This window comes from Polypterus senegalus, chromosome 2, assembly GCF_016835505.1.
Source record: "Polypterus senegalus isolate Bchr_013 chromosome 2, ASM1683550v1, whole genome shotgun sequence".
NCBI classification, from domain to species: Eukaryota; Metazoa; Chordata; class Cladistia; order Polypteriformes; family Polypteridae; genus Polypterus; species Polypterus senegalus.
In genome coordinates, this window is record NC_053155.1 from 153,321,452 (window position 1) to 153,344,592 (window position 23,141).

The 23,141-nt window shown below is 39.9% G+C and overlaps 1 protein-coding gene across 1 annotated transcript in view; it reads right to left on the reverse strand.

The window, feature by feature from the left end:
• Positions 1-266: 266 nt before the first annotated feature.
• Positions 267-23,141, reverse strand: part of col8a1a (collagen, type VIII, alpha 1a) — a 161,554-nt gene continuing 138,679 nt past the window's right edge. Inside the window, exon 6 of the mRNA XM_039744865.1 lies at positions 267-3,784. Coding sequence (XP_039600799.1) covers positions 1,866-3,784 — 1,919 coding nt within the window. The 3' untranslated portion in view covers positions 267-1,865. The remainder of the gene's footprint in view (positions 3,785-23,141) is intronic.

Sequence of the window (23,141 nt, forward strand, 5' to 3'; positions counted from 1 at the left end):
CTATATAGTGCCTTTCTTACTATATATATATATATATATATATATATATATATATATATATATATATATATATATATATTATTTTATATATATATACATATATTATTTTTTTCCCAATAGCTAATTTCCTAACTGTTGATAAAATCTTTGTTATATGGTGTCACAAAAGCCATGAAACTGAGGCTTGATTTATGGTCATCGCTGTTTACTGCTATCCTTGCAATTCGTTATTTAGCCAGATGTAAATCAGAGACAAAGACACCCAGAAACCTCACATTATTTTATTGAATCAGTCTTTAATAAAAAAAAAAAATCAACTCATTAATCGTCTTGGTTAAAAGTTTAGCACCATTTTCAGACAAAGTAGCATATTTGTTTAAATTTTTCTTCATTTTCTTTTGTTTTGTGGTCCTCCTGCCCTTCTGCTCATATACAAATTAAGGCAATCAGTAGTCAGACAAATAAATTACAGAAACAAATAACAAAATGGAACCTTTGGTAGGTAATTCAGCTTGTTAGCAGAGACCCAGACTAATCCATATTGGAACAAAAAAATATTTCATATGATTTTACGCTGGTGAGGTAAAATTGGACAATAGGGGGAAAAAGAAAAAATAAGTTTAATATAATAGCCAAAAAACTGTAGCTGTAAGTCCATTTGATAGCTGTGATGACAACATTAATACTGCAATATGGCACCCTTTCCAGGGATTATTGACTTTTCATTTGCAGTTTCTCTAGAACAATCTTTAAGAAATGCTTATTGGTTCTCTTATATTGCTATTTGTACACGCACATGGGCCATTAAATTTTGAATGGGATCAAATCTATTTCAGTTATACTTTCAATATATTATTACCTTAGGCTGTATCACTAGGAAAGGACAATCAGAATACAAAGGAAAACTCAGTCTTGCTCTTATGTAATATTTGAATATGTAATGTACATATCAGATGGTTCAATCGAAATATGAGCATCAACATGAAAGCCTACTTAAGTTTTGTCCTGAACCTTACATTAATTTATTATAATTTTAAAGAAACTACTCTTCAACTTCCTGTTATCTGATAAGGACAAATAGCTAATTACACTTCACGTTTTCCTAGGTTTTGCTTCATTTAAAACCTTCAAGCAGCGGCCATTCACCACCTTTATAACATTATTTCATGAATAAAACTTTAAGCATTAATTTAAAAATGCATCCTAGATTTTACTGCTCGCATTTTCTGGGGAAAAATATTTTCAAGTCCTCAAATAAAACAGAGGTTTGTCATATTGTTATTTTAATAACAAACATCTTATACCATAACATATAAAATCCCTTATACACCAATTTCAGAAGATGATTTCATATAATGCTACATAAGCTCATTTGTTATTTTCACTGGGCAGAGAGTATCGTTCCTGTGACATGAAGTAGCCTTTATCATTTACATTTTTCTAGATTTTTACCTTTGTCGTCAGTCGTTTTTGTAAAACATATTCATTAAATGAACTGTGAACATATTTATAATAAAAAGTTATCTACATTAATTTTACAGTTCATTAAGTAATGTGACATCAAAGATAGAATAAAAGATACTGTAAAGTGAAAAATGAAATACTATGAAATAGACTGAGTAATTCAAAAGTCAACATGAAAAAACATGTTCCATAGGAATGCTTATTTTCTGAGCGAGAGAATATAGCATGAATGTAGTTAATATACACCCACACAGAGGATACAAGAAGCTGTGCATACAAGAACCTTCAAACCTGAACTTGCCTTTGGCTCTTTAAAGCTGGTCTGAATTCTCCAACAATAACTGTAGCTTTGGACAGTACAGAATTGCTTTCATTTTCAAGTGTTTATGTTATACTTCACTTTACATCGGATATAGCAAATATCCAGAGAATGATGAATGAACATATTGACCTGCATAGAGTCCTGCGGCTTGTTCTGATGGCAGCTGAATATATATTTTGTCTCCTGGTCTAAGCTGAAGCACAGCACTACCAGAAGCTTGGTCAAGGAATCCTTTTTTGTACTCATCATATGTATACATCATTGGTTCAGTGTTCCTGTAGAGTGCCACCCAGACATTGGCACCTTTGCAGTGCACGTGATAGGAAAAATAGTAAATTCCGGGAATCTCACATGTAAAGATGCCTGTTTGTGGATTGTAATTCTGACGACCATTGTAGAGAAGCTTGTCAAACTTGACTGGAGTTCCAACTGGTGGAAAAGGTGTTGTCAGCTCAGCTGTAAAAGCAGGCATCTCCAGAAAACCTCCAGGTCCACCCATTACCTCTCCATTCTTGCCTTTTTTGTACCCGCTGGGTGGAGTTTTCACACCATCTAGACGAGGACCCATCTCGGGCATTATCTGTCCAAAGCCTGGTGTTGGTGCAGGAGGCCCTGGTGGGCCAGGTGGTCCTGGAGGACCAGGCTGGCCAGGTTGACCAGATGGTCCAATGACACCTGGTTTTCCCGGGGGCCCAAGAAGACCTTGGGGTCCTGGTTTACCTATTCCGGGAATTCCAGGTTGACCTGGAGCACCTACCTCTCCTTTATGGCCTGGTAATCCAGGAGGACCAATTGGACCACTGGGTCCTATAATGCCAGGAATGCCTATAGGACCCTGAAGTCCTTGTTCACCTGGCAGTCCATTTTCTCCTTTTGGACCAGGTTGGCCAGGTGCACCACCTGGACCAGGCAATCCTTTGTGCCCACTTTCACCTTTAGGTCCCAAAGGCCCCGGTAAACCCCGTTGTCCAGGTTGTCCTGCTTCACCTGGAAATCCAGGCTGACCTGGTAGGCCAGGAGGGCCTGATTCTCCTTTTGGGCCTATATGACCTGGTGGACCTATTGCACCACCCTCCCCTTTAGGACCAGGAAATCCAACACCTCCTGGAGGCCCCATGGGCCCAGGCAAACCAGGTGGTCCAATTGCTCCAGGAGGGCCTGCCATTCCTGGCACACCTCCATACCCTTTATCTCCTTTAGGTCCTGGGGCACCTGGGATTCCATCAATTCCACGTTCACCCTTTGGTCCAGGAAGACCAGGTTTTGCAATTCCATGTAGTCCAGGTGCCCCAGGCAAACCTGGTAGACCCACTTCTCCTTTGGCACCAGGAAAGCCTGGCTGACCTGGGATACCATCATGTCCTGGTTTACCAGCACCTGGAAGACCTGGTGGACCTGGTGGCCCAATTGGACCTCCTATCCCTTGTACTCCTGGCTCACCAGGAAGTCCTGGTTTCCCAGGCCCACCTGGAGCCCCAGGAAGACCATTAAGACCTGGTTTACCTATTCCTGGAAGTCCTACTTGTCCTGGTGGACCTGGTGGTCCTGCAGGACCCTTTACTCCAGGTAACCCTGGCATGCCTATTCCTTTATCACCTTTAAGTCCTGGCAGCCCTGGAAGACCCGAAGGACCCTTAAGCCCAGGTTCTCCCTTAAATCCTGGCTGACCTGGCAATCCTTGACCACCAGGCTTTCCCAAACCAGGGAGTCCAGATGGGCCAGGATGTCCTGGTGGTCCTGGCATACCCATTGGTCCTGCTTCTCCATTTTGTCCCATCTCCCCTTTTTGTCCTGGAAGACCTATACCACCTGGCTTGCCTGGCATTCCCGGCAAACCTGGTTTTCCAATTCCAGGATAGCCAGGTGGTCCTGGTGGTCCTTGATTTCCTATTGGTCCTGGTAAACCCTGGCCTGGAAGCCCAGGGGGGCCTTGTGGCCCAGGAGGTCCTCGGGGTCCCATCTCTCCTGGTGGACCCATTTCACCCTTTAGGGGCATTTCTGTAAGAGAAACAGGCAAAGAAGAAAAACATTCTAATACAGTCGCTTAATAGTTAATAGTCACATTCCATTTACTTATTTGCAAATAAAGCAAAAAGAATGATATGCAAAAATGCAAATCTGACAAAAAGTTTTTTTTCCATAACAGAATGTTTAATTTTGCATTTTCTGTTTTGTTTCTCTAATTTTTAAGAGTTTACAAAAATAATGGATTTAATTATGTACTTCTTATCTGTTTTCACTTTCATTTAAAAGGTGTTAATGATTTAAAACTTTATATCTTTGTTGTTTCCACAGTGCCATTTTCTCTTTGATGGGCTCTGACATTTTGAGATTTGGAGTAGTCTTTTTGTTTGTTCAGGGTCAACTGGGTGATAGACAACTCAGTGAAAAGACAACTGGGCGACAGACAACTCGGCGAAAAGACAACTCGGTGAAAAAAGACAATTTGGTGAAAAGACAACTTGGCAACATCCTTTACCAGTTAGGTAATAGTTAGGTTCAAAGAGATTTTTTAATGATATTTAAATGACAACGTAGGGTGCCGGAAAATCCACAGAATCACCTGCTTTATGAGAGTCCCAATACGTTGACAGTAAAGATATTCCTTAAGCCATACTCACAAGTCACCTTTTGTATTCTAAATAACGTTATCATACAATTACAATCAATACAATTTATATAAAAGATTAGCAATTTTGGTTGCAGAAGATAATGTAAGATAGAGTTTGTTCCATCTGCAGAATAAAGTTCGTTCATCAATTATATACATTTATTTTCAACATTTTAAATCACGTTGTCATTTAAATATAATTAAAAAATCCCTTTGAACCTAACTATTACCTAACTGGTAAAAGATGTTGTAAAATTGTCTTTTGCAAAGTTGTCTTTCGTCGACTTGTCTTTTCGCCGGGTTGTCTTTCGTCGACTTGTCTTTTCGCCGGGTTGTCTTTCGTCGACTTGTTTTTTCGCTGGGTTGTCTTTCACTGAGTTGTCTTTTCAGTAAAGTGAAGCATTTCAGACCACACAGTTTGCCAAATTATTTAGAAAGATTTATCTTGTCACCTATATATAATACAAATAACAAACACAGATTTTCCAGTAATAATTTAGCTGCATGTCTCAACTTTTTACCCATTTTACTGAAATGTTAAATTAAACTGGGATGTTGAACTATTTTTGAACTTATTTAAAATGTATTGGTAATAGTGGAGCTTCTTTGAAAAATGTTATTTAAAAATGTCATGTAAGGCAAAGTAAATAAACAGCATCGATTGATTATTTTTACCATTTTATTTCTTTTCTGGTGCCATCTGTCAGGTGACTAACTTAAGTGGCCATTCATACTATTCTTTCAAAATTCAACACATCCTCGAGCAGCACCCATTATGAAGAATGTCTTTCTCTCAGCTTTACTAAAGCTTACATTTACACTGACAGTGATACAACTCAGAAATGTCTTCCCTGTTTTGAATTATATTGTTTTATTTACAATATACTGTGGTGGGCTGGCATCCTGCCTGGGGTTTGTTTTCTTCCTTTATGCCCTGTGTTGGCTGGGCTTGGCTCCAGCAGACTCCCGTGATCCTGTAGTTAGGATATAGCAGGTTGGATAATGGTTGGTTAACAATATATTTGCTTTTAATTTCTCTCTTTAAGCAATATTCTTATATGATGGAACATGTTCACTTTTTTATTATATAACTATTGTTATTTGTTTATGTATGGTTCAGCTGTCATTAATAAATAATAATCCTGTTTTTGGGTTCTGGTATGACATTGCTTTTCTTATTTGGGTCCTCAGAATAAAAAGTTTAAGGACCCCTCATCTATCAAATAAAAACAATTAAGGGTTTATGGTATTGCAGTATAACATACTGTATAAGCTGGTCATCCACAACTTATGCAGTATAGAGTTAGATAAGTGGTCCTTGGATGTAAAAAGTTGGAAACCACTTCTATATCTGGAATTGGTCAATTTCTCCCAAGTCTCTACACCAGTATTCCACATTTGCCTAGAAACTTCCATTCTTCTGTTGTTATAGTGCCACAAGGTTTACTTTTCTCCTTAAAATTTACATTAAATTGATACTTTTGTTTCTTTCTTCTACTTTTTCACCAAGACTTTAGCCACTGGCATACGGATGTAAAAGTAAAATATTCATAGTTATTTGGAGTGTTCCAAATTTGACAGAGGAATAACCATTCGAGGAACATTGATCTAGGCCTCATATATCTCCATCCATCCATTATGCAACCCGCTATATCCTAACTACAGGATCACGGGGGTCTGCTGGAGCCAATCCCAGCCCACCACAGGGCACACACACACCCACACACCAAGCACACGGTAGGGACAATTTAGAATTGCCAATGCACCTAATCTGCATGTTTTTGGACTGTGGGAGGAAACCCATGCAGACACGGGGAGAACATGCAAACTCCACGCAGGGAGGACCCGGGAAGCAAACCTGGGTCTCCTAACTGCGAGGCAGCAGCGCTACCGCTGCGCCCCCGTGCCGGCCCTTCATATATCTCTCTATTACAAAAAAAACATGTGACGAGACGTGATCTTTTGAAGAGAAACAGAAAGACAGAGACAGAGAGACACTTTCACATCCCGCGACACGGGCAAGTCACGTCATACTTACAACCTTTGGAAGCAAGTCCCGTGATACACATGCTGAGCAGGTTAGAGATAATGGAAGTAGGAAAATTCAAAATTCTCAAGAAAATGACGGTAAAGATCACATTCGCGCAAACAAATGGAAAATATTACTCGGTGAAATAATGGAACAGCAAAAAGAGATCGAATAGTGTTTGAGGATGTCTGGGGGAGAAGAGAGACAAAGCAGTGACTTTAAAAAGATTAAAGCACTGCATGAAATGCAGATCATGCGGCACGGGAGCAGCAGCAAGCCAGCAGCTGATTGAGCAAAGAGGAAGTAAAAAATAAAGGAATTTGTTTCCCATTGTATCACCGTTTAAGAGGGGTTTCGGAGGAGCGGCTGCATCACCTTGTGGTGTGTTCAGCCCCCCTCTTCACAATGGTGCGTAGCGCTTGGCAGGGGTGGTGTGTGGGAGGGGTAAGAGGTTGGCAAGCGAAGTGAGCAGGGGGCTTCACCTAGTGATCACATATAATACACAATCGCTAAAAACATAGGGAGAAAAGAGCAAATCTAATCTGATAGAACTGATAGCACATCTAAACATCCAAAAATTCTTGTATCTGACCCTCTCAGCATGGAGAAGTTTGTGAAAAGACTGTCAACAAAATGCAAAGCAGATGATGAACCAACCCTGACTGCCCTAAATGTTACAGCTAAAAAAACAAAGATAAGAAAACATGATGAGGCATATTTCTTCTTTGACGCTACCAGTACTATGGTTGGCAGAGGAAAGGGACTGCAGTGTATTGTGCATCTTACAATGTTAATCTCTGACAGTTTGAAAACAAATATATTGAGACACCACCTAGTGAGTTTAAATCCCAAATACAAGCCTCTTGATTTCTTCAGAAAGAAACCACTTTAACTGTTGTGTTCACCAGAGCTGTTTAATTAAATCTGCATGTGTGACTACTAACTTGTTTCCTACAAAGTAGTGTGAAAAGTCCCACACTGTACCAGAGGAATTAATATTCTGTCAAACAATATGATCATGAGATGCATTTAGGACTTGATACAATTAAATATGGAGAAGCAGTTTATTGACAAAATCAGAGGTAGAAGTTTTGTGCTTCAGAAAGATAGAGCAACCAACAGCAACAAAGACTGTTTATTAATAACTTACATTAGTCATATTGATGTAGATGATTTGAAGGCGGATTTGCTTTTCTGCAAACATGTAACTAGCAGAGCCACTGCATACAAAATATTCAACTATTTTATTAAACCAAAAATTCCACACAGGTGAAAATGGAAACAAGTAAGATGGAGAACTGCTGGCTCCTTTGTCATTTACATCTTATTGCTAATAAGGAGCCATTAAAACAGTGAATGCAGCTGTTTAAGACGAAAATAAGCAATTAAGGGCAAGGAACCATAACAAGAGAGACCACTAAAATGAAACAGAAAAATGTCACTTAAGCAATAAGTGCTTCTTTAGCAATAATTGACTTCTCATTAAGAAATTGGGTTGGAACAAAAACCTGAGGCCAATTAGGCCCTCCAGGACCAACATTGCCTATCCCTGCTGTAAATGATTACATGAAACAGGAGATCTGAAATAGAAGCAATGTGCGGGGATTTACACAGATGGAGCTCCGACAGTGGCTGGGAAACAACTGGACTCGTAAGTGTTCATCAATTGCTAAGCGGTACAATGACAGATGTTATTGCTACAGTAAACCATAACAAAACAAGACCATGTGTTTATGTGTTTCTGTTTTCTTTTACCCTTTGGATATTGTGTGTCTGATTTGCTGGGTTTTATTGTACAGCACTTTGGTCAGCCTTGATATTGTTTTTAAGTGCTTTATAAATAAATAAATAAATAAATAAATAAATAAATAAATAAAATAATAAATAAAAAAAATAGAACTGATCAGATCAGAATCTTCTTGGAAGAAGAAAGGAGTGAACGTTCAGAAAAGGTTAATGATGACACCATCATAATGAAACTCGTGTACCTTAGTGGCATATTTCAGAAACTAAACTAAGATGCAGGGCAGCAACACACTCCTTCCACAACTTGCAGGTAAAATTATATCCTTCACAAAAAAAAACAAAACTGGAGTTGTGTGGTCAGAGAGGGAAAGAGGGGCATGTACTGTATGTTCATTTGAGTGCTTGAAATCATTCATTAACGTCAATAAACTGCATAACGCAGTAATTCCATGTGCGCAAGATCATATCTCAGCCTTACAAAAACATTTTCTAAGGCATTCCTCAGTGCAAAATATGACTGGATCACAGATTCTTTTAGTGCATCACCATCTGCTGATTTTAGAGCAGCAGAACAAGAACAGCTTATTGATGTGACCTCTGATTCAACAATGAGGCCCCAGTTCACGCCCAAGACCTTGGCTGCATTTTGGATTAGAGTGAAGAAGGAGTGCCCACTGCTATATATCAATCAATGAATCTACATATTAGTGACAGCATTTGTAAAAAAAAAAAATTAAAAAAATTAAAGCAACTTTTATTTAATGCATCTCCTAATGATCCATGTTATTAAACACTTTACAAAATAGAGTCATCTTTTGTGATGAAAGAATACAACACTGAACGAAATATTATTAGGGAAGTGGTGTAACCACGGAAAGTAAAGTAGAAGCACATCTTATTATAGAAAAGGGTAATTGAGTCACTGGGTGGAAAGCACAATGATTAGAATCACAAGATTAAGTAATGAATACATAGCATATCTAACAGTGGAAATGGTGGTCTTCTAATTGTATGAGAATATTAAGGTTGAAAAGATCTAATACAGAGAAGTGGCCACAAAACCGAATTTTAATATACTAAAGTGAATAGTAATGATGAGCTCTGGAATTGTTTGTTTTTTCACATTGGTGAGATATTTCTAATAAGATTATTTCTTACACTACCAAATATCTACATTTTATAGAAGAAAAAAGACGACACACACTTCAGTTGTATAACATTTCTGATAAGGGAAGGCTATTTGAAATTAAAGTAGTGCAAGACCAAAGTGAGCATGCACTGTAACAAACTGTTTGGATGACTAGAATCTATATATATAAAAGTGACTGTGTGTATGTATGCTAAAGCATCATGTCCGAACGGCTGGAGCGATTTTCATGAAACTTGGTACACATATTTCTCATTGGACGACTAAAAATACTGTAGGGTGAAATCAGCCATAACTCACCCTCTTCTGGGTAGGGTGGGGGGTGATCTTGTGGTCTTGTATGCATGTTATCATCCAGTTGACTGCCAGCATTCTTTATGTTTGAGCAACACCACCGTGCGCCTGTTGCTTTTGAAATTAAATAGAGTTCTACGTGTGGAAGTGTGTGTGTCTGTCCGGCCTGGAAGTGAGACGTAGAGTTCGGGTTGAGGGCTCCAGCTCAGAGGATATGCAAATGATGCCAGCACAATGGCAAAAGGAAACATCCTAAGAAAGGCAGTCGTATAGCTGCTAATGCACAAAAGATGCGAGCATGTCGGCAACACAAATCCTCATAGCAGAAAGATGCCAAGAGTAGTGCTAATGATCTCAATATTTTCTAGGATCCTGTGCTGCTTACACAGTTAGTATATAGCAGGTGACTGTCAGCATTCTTTATTTTTGAGCAACACTGCGCCCGCCTGTTCCTTTTCAAATTAAATAGAGTTGGCCAGTTCCAACTCTAGTGTCAACTAGATGATAACATACATACAAGACTGCAAGACAAGGACATTAGTGAGTCTTTGTTTCTTAATTTATTTTTATTTTTAACATTGTGTTTTTTTAATTATATTTAAAAAAAACATGAGGGCGAACTGGAGGTGACTGCCAGCATTCTTTATGTTTAAGCAGCACCACGCCCCTGTTGCTTTTCAAATTAAATACAGTTGGCCGGTTCCAAGCGTCTACTGGATGAGAACAAACATACAAGACCACAAGACAAGCACATTAGTGAGTCTTTATGCATCCATCCATCCATTATCCAACCCGCCATATCCTAACTACAGGGGGGTCTGCTGGAGCCAATCCCAGCCAACACAGGGCACAAGACAGGAAACAAACCCCCTGGCAGGGTGCCAACCCACCGCAGAAAACCCACACAGACACGGGGAGAACATGCAAACTCCACGCAGGGAGGACCCGGGAAGCAAACCCAGGTTTATTGTTTGTTAATTTATTTTTATTTTTAAAGTTGTGGTTTTTTTTTTAATTATGTTTTTCTCAATTAAAAAAAACTTTATTTTCCTCCTGGGCAACGCTGGGTATTTCAGCTAGTGAGTACATAAAAGTGACAGAAAATAACAAACTTAGAAGAAAGTAACCAAAAATGCAGAAGAGTTTTGTTTTTGCATATTAACACCAAGAGAGCAAGGAGCTGAAGTGTGTTAAGAATAACATTAGGCAAATACAATACACTGTAAAGAAAAATTAAAATGCTTTCTCAGTGGTGAAGGTGATGCATCTCTCCCCAACAAATTCCTAATAATTAGCGCTGTTTTGCAAATATTAAATATGAATTAGACAACTCAAAATTGAACGTATTGTTAAAATGTTTGTAACAAACACAACTTAAGCCCTATTTGGACAGGATTAGTCATTACAAGGTGGGGTAAAATCTCCTTGAAGAGGGTGGGTACACAATTACGTTCCATGCCGGCATTTCACCCACCTCGCCTTATGAGTACTGACAATTCAGACCACATTAGCAACCCTTATTTATAACAACCATATGTCTGTTCACACTTCCAAGGTGGATATCCCCAGCTTTTCAATATAACTTGTGCTTATCAGTGTGCCTTTAGACCTCTGAGGGGATGCCCTTTCCTCCATTATTAAAACTTGCACAATGAGGAGTACCACCAGTTCTTTTTCACTTCAGACACTGGGTAAAGTAATTATTACTAGAGGACCTCTGTAATTTGAGCCCCATGTGAATGAATCGCTAAAATAACAGGTTTAGTGACATGACAATTTGCATGGGATTAGTTCAACCTGGGTTATTTTTTATAGACTTTTTATAGTAGGTAAAAGCTCCTTAATCTGTAAAAATTGTTGGCATGAGCGATTCAGATGGAACTAAAATCACAGACGTTTTCCAGTAATAACTACTTTACCCTACCTCCTGGTGTCAAACGAATCCCATCTGAATGAGGTTTTATTTGTCATAATCATTTTTTCCAGTTTTCATGATATGCTCAATACAATTTCTTACCTAGAAAAATATTTCTTTGTTGAGTTTTAGAAATTTCCTTTATTTGTGGCACTGCTTGCCTTTTTCAGGTTTCTCGAGCAGGCCTTTTAAACTCAGAGTCTTTTGTCATACTTTGGTGTATGTCAGCACAACATTTTCTGTTCTACCGTGAGGCTTGAAGGATACAACCCATTCAGGCAATCATTGTTTGAATTTTCCCTGACACAAGTTAATGTTTGTGTGAATTTGTACATCTTGCTGCACTGGAATAGTTGTCAACAACATTATTATGAATCATGTTGATTATTTAAATACAGTACAATTAACATTTTGTCAATTTAATAAAAACTGGAAATTAGACATTTGGGACCACATCGGCCTGAAAAATTAGTAATCATCCAAAAAAGAAATAACAAAAGACAATTTCACAAAGAATGGGTTAACAAGAAAACCTAGCTAAATGACAGCATCTCAAAAAAAAAGAATTGTTCTGTGTTCCTTTTTATTTTTAGTGGAATCTGTCAATGTTGAAATATCATCTAACATTGTACTTTGCTGGTTGTACTGTATGACAAAATAATATGTTCATAGATCATTTTGTGTGATTTTTTTATGGCATATGGCTAGCATGTTGTTATTATTGGTGCTGGCAGTCTATTATTGTTAAATGCAATAGGTCTCTCTCTCTCTCACTCCCTCTGGAGAGTGTCTCCTTGATAAACTGTCTCCAATTACAATCTGACTTTCCACAACTCCTTCCATGTAGCTCCAATAATATTTTCTCGTACTTGAACTTTGGCAGCACATTAACACCACCGGCTCCATCTCACATAGCTCACTTGGGGTCAGTAGCAATTCCATCTGCAATCACTTTCCCCAATTCTGTGAGTCAATCGAAGCCAGGAGGCTTTGTGAAACTTGTCGGCAGCCACATACCCAGTCTATTGGATTGAAGCACAGGGGTAGGTCTCATATACTGTAAGTCATAAGTGCTCCTATCTAAGTGCATGATCATCTCTCTCTCTCAAACACACAAACATACTCTCTGCACAAACCCTTTTATAACCAGATTCTCAAGATGGCTTTGCACCTTCTAAAACCACGACTAACACTTAAGTCCCACCAAAATTTTTCATGCCAAAGACACCACTAAAGTTTAATTATTCCCTGAAACCGCAGCTCTGAAGAAGTTGAAAATCTCTTACCACCTACAAGATTAATTAATGAAGTACTAAATGACTTGGGAGATTATAGAGTGTTAGAGAGAGTGCCAAAATTAAAAGCATGAGTAACAAATCAATAGCAAAGTCATAAGCTTGATGTGGTGATAGCTGAAGTGATTTTTCTTTATTAAACAGGTTAACGCACTCTTGGTAAAAACACTGCAGAAAAGAAGAATACAACTATTTCAATTCTACTGCACAAATATGGTTTAAAACAGATTGAACTCTATTTAAATTATTATTTTCTATCCCTCTCAAAAACGGGGCTGTTTGATACAAGCCAAGAATAATGTAAATTATTTTGGGAATAGGAGTACATATCAGTTAAAGAATGTGAAATATACTCAGGATGACAAAAACTGGCAAATATTTTAACTTGTCAAATTATTTTTTCAGTTTTTGCTAAATAAAAATATTCTCCATCATTAATGTGTGGTTGAATCTTTATTTTTAAATTATGCTTTTCCTTATTTATTTACTAGGCTAGACCTAAAAATACCACATATCAGACAATAAATGGGTTAAAAAAACAATTTCAATAGTTATAGGATTATGCAAACTATTTTCAGTTCTAAGGTCACAAAGCTAAGCTTACCAAGTTGACCTTATGCAGTGAAGAGGAAGATACCTCAGGTCAAGCCATCAACCAATCACATGTTGTAAACAACAAGAAAATGGCCATAGACATGGGAAACAAGTTCCAAAATGGCAGTACCCATATGAAAGTACACTCAGGCCCCATGTTACATAATATCTTGTATCTCAGTTTCTGTTTCCTCCGGGTGCTCCGGTTCCCTCCCACAGTCCAAAGACATGCAAGTTAGGTGGATTGGCGATTCTAAATTGGCCCTAGTGTGTGCTTGGTGTGTGGGTGTGTTTGTGTGTGTCCTGCGGTGGGTTGGCACCCTGCCCAGGATTGGTTCCTGCCTTGTGCTCTGTGTTGGCTGGGATTGGCTCCAGCAGACCCCCGTGGCCCTGTGTTCGGATTCAGAGGTTGGAAAATGGATGGATGGATCTCACTTTCTTTGTCATCATCCATCATTATAGAGATGTAGGTCAAGGTGGATGATACAATCGTGATATTACCAAAATAATAATGTACAACTGATGTGGATGTGGAAGCACGGCACAAGGAGAAGGGGGTGGGCGAGCAGGGGGCAAAGCCCCCTAGTAGTTTATAAGATCTTACACAAGCACACCAGAAATACATTCCTATCAATTCTAGAGTCATAAAATAACCAGGATAACCATCCTCAAGAAAACTGTGACATTAATGAAGAACCATAGGTTTAACTCATAAACAAATTCTAATAGTCTTAGTTCTATGATAGATTTCACAGGCAAAAACAAAATGATGCTAGTGGTAGCACTGCTGCCTCTCAATGAGGAGATCATGGGTTTGTATCCCAGGTCCTCCCTGCATGGAGAGCGCTTTGAGTAATGGGAAAAGCGGTATACAGTATAAATTTAAAGAATTATTATTATTTATTTTTAATAATTCTAGTACATTTTCCCACCTACAATAATGCTTAATAAATCAGCAACTACAGGCATATGTAATGTCAGGCTGTCTCAACAAAAACAAAAGTGTAGGCCCAAATGTGTACATCACCTTGAACAAGTTCTGCCATAGTAGAGGACCTGGCAGATAGAATAAAGAGGCTAGAACAGCAGAAAAACGAGGAAGAAATCATAGATGAAGGGGCAAGCCATAGTGGTCACCAAAGTAAAAAGTACCAAACATAACTAACCCCAATACACTAATTAAAAGTCAAAAACAAGGAGACCTTTAAATCGCACAGAAACCAAAATGTTGACATGTCATGAAAATACATGAAATGTTTTAAGGTCAGTCCTGTGGCTGCAGGTTTTTGTTCCAACCAGATTCCCAATCAGTGACAATACCTGATTGCACTGAGCTAATTTAATTAGATGGTTTTTTTTTTTTTATTTTATTCGACATTCAGAAAAGCACAGCAGCATGATTTTTACATTTATAAGACATTTATAAATATTTCTGCTTTTTCTATAGATTTAAATGCTTAGCTCTCTTTTGTTTATTTCATTATATTTCTCTGTGCCGTTTTCCCCCTTCGTTGTATCTTATTAATAACAATTTAAAATGAGCAGATCAGACACGCAGGCAAACAACACTGAATAATCAAAGACTGCAACTACTTTAGCATCAGACCCACTAATTAGTAAATAATGGATTAATTAAACAATTAGAACACCTAGAAAAGTAGAATGAAAATCAAGATGAAAATACTGTTAAAAAGAAAAAATACATTATTCCTATATAACTGCTTGGTACATTTTAATACATATATTTTTTATCAAACTTATTTTTTTCTAATTTCTATATTGTTCCCTAAACACAGAACTTGGGAAATAACAGTTCACTTAATTAGCCCAGGGGTTCAATTAAAAACAGAAGCTGGTTGGAACAAAAACCTGCAGCCACAGGGGGTCCACAGGACTGAGTTTGGGAAACACTGATAAGAGAATTCCCAGAAACAACCCAAAGAAAAATAAAAAGGGATACTAAACCATTAATTGTATATTGTAGTCACAGGGATATTGTACATGAATAGACCAGTAGTGCATTTGGAAAATAGATCCTCGCAGCATTCTAAAGTGGTTACTACTAAGAACCTTTTAGAAGGTAAAATATATTCTGGTTCAAAAAGTACATCATTGATATTGCTTTTCCTTGGTTGGCCCTTTCCTTTCCAATATTTATCACCAACTCAATTAGAAATTACAAAATTAAAACAACTACATAATAATAACTGTGTAGCTTGTTTTCAGTTCAATTGTTTAGCTGCCTTTAAGTAAAATATGTTTTTATGCTCTGTAAAAATAATGAAAAGGAGCTGAGCACATTCCAGCCAATGACACCACTCCTCCAATGCTAATTTAATTGAGAATAATTTATGATTACTCATGTCATATTTCTTCACTTTCTTCAATAATAGGCCTTATGATGTAACTTGCTGGTGTCAGTAAAACAGTAAGAAAGAACTGCTCCTACTTCAATACTAGATGAGTGCACCTCAACATCAAACTAATTTCATAACAGAATGTCATTGATATGTGTAGAAGTGAACATTTCCTTCAACGATTCATTAGAATTTTGAGCATTCACTTAACTGTAAAGTTTTTTTTTGAGTGAGCAAGTCCAAGGAGGTTATGCTCAACCTTTATAATGCACTGGTGAGGCCTCATCTTGAGTACTGTATGCAGTTTTGGTTCCAGGCTACAAAAAGGACATAGCAGCGCTAGAAAAGGTCCAAAGAAGATCGACTAGGCTGATTCCAGGGCTACAGGGGTTGAAATATGAGGAAAGATTAAAAGAGCTGAGCCTTTACAGTTTAAGCAAAAGAAGATTAAGAGGTGACATGATTGAAGTGTTTAAAATTATGAAGGGAATTAGTACAGTGGATCGAGACTGGTATTTTAAAATGAGTTAATCAAGAACACGAGGACACAGTTGGAAACTTGTTAAGAGTAAATTTCGCACAGACATTAGGAAGTTTTTCTTTACACAAATAATGATAGACATTTGGAATAAGCTACCAAGTAGTGTGGTAGACAGTAAGACACTGGGAACTTTCAAAACTCGATTTGATGTTTTTTTGGAAGAAATAAGTGGATAGGACTGGCGAGCTTTGTTGGGCTGAATGGCCTGTTCTCGTCTAGAGTGTTCTAATGTTCTAATGTTCTAACCTGACCTTGGGACACTACGACAGTCGAATCATGTAGCTCTATTGACGTGCCAACAACAATAGTAATAAAAAACATTGTTAACTAATTATTCTGTATTATTTGAGAAAACTCAACAGTTTCCCCATAAATCTATACATATAGATTCAGATTAACTTTGAACTTCCTCCATTGAAAATGCATAATTTTGTTGAAAATGCTCTAATTCAGACAGTACATAAATCTTCTTGTGATCTATCATTTTAATCAGTCCAAAACATTATACAGTACCAACAAATCAAGAAATGAGACAAAGACAAAGTCAGAAATTAACTTTTTGTTCAATGTTTTTGCAAAATTGGAAATGACAAATCTATATCAAAAACACATAAGGTCTTAATTTCCTGAAAAATAATTGCTAGCTAATGCAGAAAGGTTTGAGTCACTTATCTATAAATGTAGATGTTAGTGTTAGCGTACTGCCATATTAAATAGAGGCACCCCAATGAAGTCACATGAAGCAACTTCCAGTTACCATATGATAGCAATAGCACAAAGTTGCCAACAACAATATGGCCACAAGAATACAAAATGGTTAGACTATAATGTTACAAGAGCAACCTGTTGTGCAACTGCACACAAAGTAGCCAGCAAGCCACTGTAGCAAATGTGATTGGCCTTACAGTCTGTCAAATGATCTTAAACGCATTGTTTATCTGGTGTTTATTAACATGCTCTGTCTAGCTCACTGTTTCTCAATGGGTTGCGGGTTGCTGGTGGTGGGCCACAACTGCCCATTTCAGCTGCTGCTCACCACTGAAGTGATCAACAGTGCTGCAGAATACTTTTTCACATTACCAAGGGGGACAGGGGCAGGAGGTTGTAAAAAAAAGGACAGCAACAGTTATGTGCAACATTGTGGCGCTGTAGTGCGATTATAGGATGTAGGTTTGCAAATATTCTTTGATTTTACAAAACATGATATGTGTAAAGTATTATTATGACTGCAGGATATCAAGAAATTACATATGGACAGACAATATATTATACTGTAGCTATATAACCATAATGAATTATGTTTTACAAGGTTATAATTAAGACATTTTTTATATTGTATATTTGTATTGTTTATTGTGCTATTTTTGTCATTTTATGGGAAGATTATTGTTTTTTGTGGAGGAGCTGCCCATTTAATTTCATTGTATTGTGTATATAATAAATAAAGGAATTCAATTCAGTTCAATAGCATCACATATTGGTAGTCCTATTAATTATTTAGTTTCTTTGTTATTAAAAATGAGGACTACAGAATTCATGCTAGAGACATTGCGAGGGTTGTACTTCTGGGTACATGACTGAGGCAAAAACAACCGTGAAGGGTAAAGAAATAGATTCTCAAGCAGGCAGTTGAAAGGAATGTAAAGAAGGCTTCTACAAGCTTGGATTATTTTGCACATCCACAGTCCATTGAGGTCGATCTGTTTTTTTGCTCTCTCCTCGAACCATCCCTAAGACAGACATTGTTTCTGATGTGGTAACAGTAATTAGAAAGTGTTACCTTAGCTACCGAGGGTATAAAGCTGAAGCTGACAATACCCTATGAGACAACACCCTTGACATTTGCAACTTGTTGTTCCAACATATGTGCATTAAAAATGTAAGAGTTGCATTTTTCTTTTCTTTTGTTGACAGTTATCATGGTGACCTAGTGATAATGCCTCCCCTCCACCATCACACGCAGTGGGGATGGGCTGGTCTGTATCATGTTACTTCAGGGCTGAAAGATGATCTCAGTCTATCACGGATAATTTTTCTTTTTATACTGTTAGATTAGGTGGGTGGGAATGTACTCTCAGGACAGTTCAACACACCAGTTGAGCCTGGTAGAAAATTATCCCCTAATACTAACCTTTATATCAGCTTATTGTATTTTTCAGCTATTCTTACCTCTTTTTACATACATTTGTATGCAGACCTACAATATTATCTAATCTAATTATTATGTCACTTGAAAGCTCTCACTGTACAAGCAATTCAGCCTGGTAAATGACTTATGTTTTTTTAAAAACAATTCAGTTGATATGTTTAAACAGTGTACACCTTGATCAAATAATGTTTGAATAAGTATACCTCACTGCCACAGAGTGCATCTGCCCCAGGGAGACGGGACATCAGCAACTTATGTTTTTTTTTTGGGAGTTTTTTCTTGTCTTCTTAGAGAGTCAAGGCTGGGGGGGCTGTCAAGAGGCAGGGCCTGTTAAAGCTCATTGCGGCACTTCTTGTATGATTTTGGGCTATACAAAAAATAAATTGTATTGTATTACCTATGAGCATTCTCCCAAACATAAGGGCGAATTGCTCAGCTCTCAAAAGGTGGGCAGAGAAAGACAAATTGAATAAAAGGTCATATTTTCCCCACCTCTTCAGCATACATTCTTTCCAAAAGGTAGGCGATTTCGCTTTTTTTTTTCTTCTGCCATGGACAACAAAGGAAAAAATAGTTTATGGTTGCATAATATTGAAATTATTATGAAATTATAATTATTGAAATTATTATAATATTGAAATTATTATTATGGTCATGCCTCTTCAAACTGTTGAAATGATTGTCTCTTTAAATCAGATTTCAAAATAAGACTGCTTTCACCCAGAGGTGAGTTTTCTGTGTTTTAAATGAAAGACTTTCCATTTATATCACTACAACTTTATAAATGAAGAATTTTTCTTATTTCAGAGGATTGCAGTTTGTGGCCAGTTGACTGCACAAAAAATGAGTTAGTTCTATTACATTTTAATTTGAATTTTTCATTATAATTACATACAATCTTATTACTTTATATTTTAACTGTAGAATTGGAGGTTGAGCAGTTTTATTCTTTACATTTAAGTAGCATGCAGTTAGAGGACCTAATCACTAGCACAGATTGGTGTTTGAGAACTAAATATCCATTTTCAAAACCTCGTAAGTACTACTACAAACTTTGAACTGCGTAGACCAATCTCTGGAATTGGCACAAGGACCCTTGGACAGCCTTTTTTTAATGAATATCTCTTTCATGCAGCCCAGTAAGTTAAGTTATTCATTTGAGTGAGGCGATGAATGTTTGTTTAAAAGAAAACGTAGTGTTGTGTGCTTTACAAAACCACCACTGCCAGCATTACTAATGCAAGGACTTCAAGATTCACTGCACTTTGCATCATCACCCAGCATTCCTACACAAATAGCACGGGAATCTAAAAGAATTGACACCTGCGCTAAAACCAATGAGCTGAAGGCTGAAATTGATCAGGTTCTGCAGGATTTCCAAAGTGCTTCACTGGACCTATTACCCCTTTCTCCTGATTTACAAGAAGAGGTTATTTACTTTAGACTATTTTGGAAAACGTATTACTCGTGGTGGAGGGGTTTGCGTGTCCCAATGACCTAGGAGGTCTGTTGTCCGGGGCTTTATGCTCCTGGTAGGGTCACCCAAGGCAAACTGGTCCTAGGTGAGGGATGAGACAAAGAGTGGTTCAGTAAACCTCCTGTGAAGAACAAAAACTTTGGACGCGTTTTCCCTCGCCCGGGCACGGATCAAAAGCCAGGCCTGGAGGTGGGGCTCGATGGCAAACACCCTGGTGGCAAGGCCTGCATCCATGGTGCTCGGCCGGGCACACCCCGAAGAGGCAACGTGGGTCCCCCTTCCCATGGGCTCAACAACTGTAGGAGGGGCCAAGGAGGTCGGGTGCAGTGTGAGTTAGGTGGTGGCCGAAGGCATGGACCTTGACGGTCCAATCCTCGGCTACAGAATTTGGCTCTTGGAAGGAGAAGGAGCCTCGACGCACAGCTTCGAATCTGGAACCAATCTCCTTGAGAGGAGCTGGACTCTCTACCACTCTGGAGTTGCCCCTGGTGAGAGGTGCTGAGTGGGTGTGGGCATACTTATTGCCTCCCGGCTTGGAGCCTGTTCATTGGGGTTTACCCAGGTGAACGAGAGGGTAGCCTCCCTCCGCCTTCGGGTGGGGGGACGGATCCTAACTGTTTGTTTGTGTGTATGCATTGAACAGCAGTTTGGAGTACCCACCATTTTTGGAGTCCCTGGAGGGGGTACTAGAGGTATAACTTCTGGGGACTCCCTCGTTCTGCTGGGAGACTTCAATGCTCACATGGGCAATGACAGTTAGACCTGGAAGGGCACAATTGGGAGCAATGGCCCACCCGATCTGAACCCGAGTGGTGTTTTGTTATTGGACTTCTGTGCTCATCACGGATTGTCCATAATGAACACCATGTTCGAGCATAGGGATGTTCATATGTGCACTTGGCACCAGGGCACCCTAGGCCTCAGTTCAATGATCGACTTTGTGGTCATGTTGTCAGACTTACGGCCACATGTCTTGGACAGTCAGGAGAAGAGAAGAGTGGAGCTGTCAACTGTTTACCACCTGGTGGTGAGTTGGCTTCGATGGTGGGGGAGGATGCCGGTCAGGCCTGGTAGGTCCAAATATGTTGGGAGGGTCTGCTGGGAACGTCTGGCACAGTCCCCTGTCAGAAGTAGCTTCAACTCCCACCTCCGGCAGAACTTTGACCATGTCCTGAGAGAGATGGGGGACATTGAGTCCAAATGGGCCATGTTCCGTGCCTCTATTGTTGAGGCGGCTGACTGGAGCTGTGGCCGTAAGGTGGTCATTGCCTGTCATGTCGGCAATCCCCGAACCTGTTGGTGGACACCGGCGGTGAGGGATACCGTTAAGCTGAAGAAGGAGTCCTACAGGACCCTTTTGTCCTGTGGGACTCTGGAGGCGGCTAATAGGTACCGGCTGGTCATGTGGAATGCAGCTTCGGTGGTTGCTGAGACAAAAACTCGGGAGTGGGAGGAGTTTGGGGAGGCCATGGAGAACAACTTCCGGATGGCTTTGAGGAGATTCTGGTCGAATATCCGGTGTCTCAGGAGGGGGAAGCAGTGCAGTGTCAACACTGTATATTGTGGGGATGGTGCGCTGATGACCTCGACTTTCTGGGTCGGTGGGGGGAGTACTTTGAAGACCTCCTCAATCCACTAACATGTCTTCCAATGAGGAAGCAGAGCCTGGTGACTCTGAGGTGGACTCCCCCATCTCTGGGACTGAGATCACTGAGCTGGTCAAAAAACTCCTTGGTGACAGGGCTTCGGGGGTGGATGAGATACTCCTGGAGTTCCTCAAGGCTCTGGATGTTGTAGGACTGTCTTGGTTGACATGCCTCTGCAACATCACATGGACATCAGGGAGAATGCCTCTGGATTGGCATACAGGGGTGGTGGTCCCCCTCTTTAAGAAGGGGACCGGAGGGTGTGTTCCAACTACAGAGGGATCACACTCCTCAACCTCCCTGGAAAAGTCTATTTAGGGGCCCTGGAGAGGAGGCTCCGTCAGATAGTTGAACCTCGGATTCAGGAGGAACAGTGTGGTTTTCGTCCTGGTCGCGGAACAGTGGACCAGCTCTACACCCTTGGCAGGGTCCTGGGGGGTGCATGGGAGTTTGCCCAACCAGTCTACATGTGTTTTGTGGACTTGGAAAAGGCGTTTGACCATGTCCCTTTGGGAATCCTGTGGGGGATGCTCCGAGAGTATGGGGTACCAGACCCCCTGATAAGGGCTGTTCGGTCCTGTGTCAGAGCTTGGTCCGCATTGCCGGCTGTAAGTCGTACCCATTTCCGGTGAGAGTTGGACTCCGCCAGGGCTGCCCTTTGTCACAGATTCTGTTTATAACTTTTATGGACAGAATTTCTAAGTGCAGCCAGGGCATTGAGGGGGTACGGTGTTGTGGGCTCAGGATTGGGTCACTGCTTTTTGCAGATGATGTTGTCCTGTTTGCTTCATTAGGCAGTGATCTTCAGCTCTCTCTGGATCGGTTTGCAGCCGACTGTGAAGCGGCTGGGATGGGAATCAGCACCTCCAAATCCGAGACCATGGTCCTGAGCTGGAAAAGGGTGGATAGTCCTCTCAGGGTTGGGAGTGAGATCCTGCCCCAAGTGGAGGAGTTCAAATATTTTGGGGTCTTGTTCACGAGTGAGGGAAGAATGGAGTGGGAGATCGACAGATGGATCGGTGCGGCGTCTGCAGTGATGCGGGCTCTGCATTGGTCTGTCGTGGTGAAAAAGGAGCTGAGCCATAAGGCAAAGCTCTCAGTTTACCAGTCAATCTACGTTCCTACCCTCACCTATGGTTATGAGCTATGGGTAGTGACTGAAAGAATGAAATCACGAATACAAGTGGCTGAAATGAGTTTCCTCCGCAGGGTGTCTGGGCTTTCCCTTAAAGACAGGGTGAGAAGCTCAGTCATCCGGGAGGAGCTCAGAGTAGAGCCACTGCTCCTCTGCATCGAAAGGAGTCAGATGAAGTGGCTCGTGCATCTGATCAGGATGTCTCCTGGATGCCTCCTTTGTGAGGTGTTCTGGGCACGTCTAACCAGGAGAAGGCCCAGGGGAAGATCCTAGTCACGCTGGAGGGACTATGTCTCTCGGTTGGCCTGGGAACACCGCGGAATTTCCCCGGAAGAGCTAGAAGAAGTGGCCGGGGAGAGGGAGGTCTGGGCTTCTCTGCTCAAGCTGCTGCTCCTGCGACCCGATCTCAGATAAGCGAA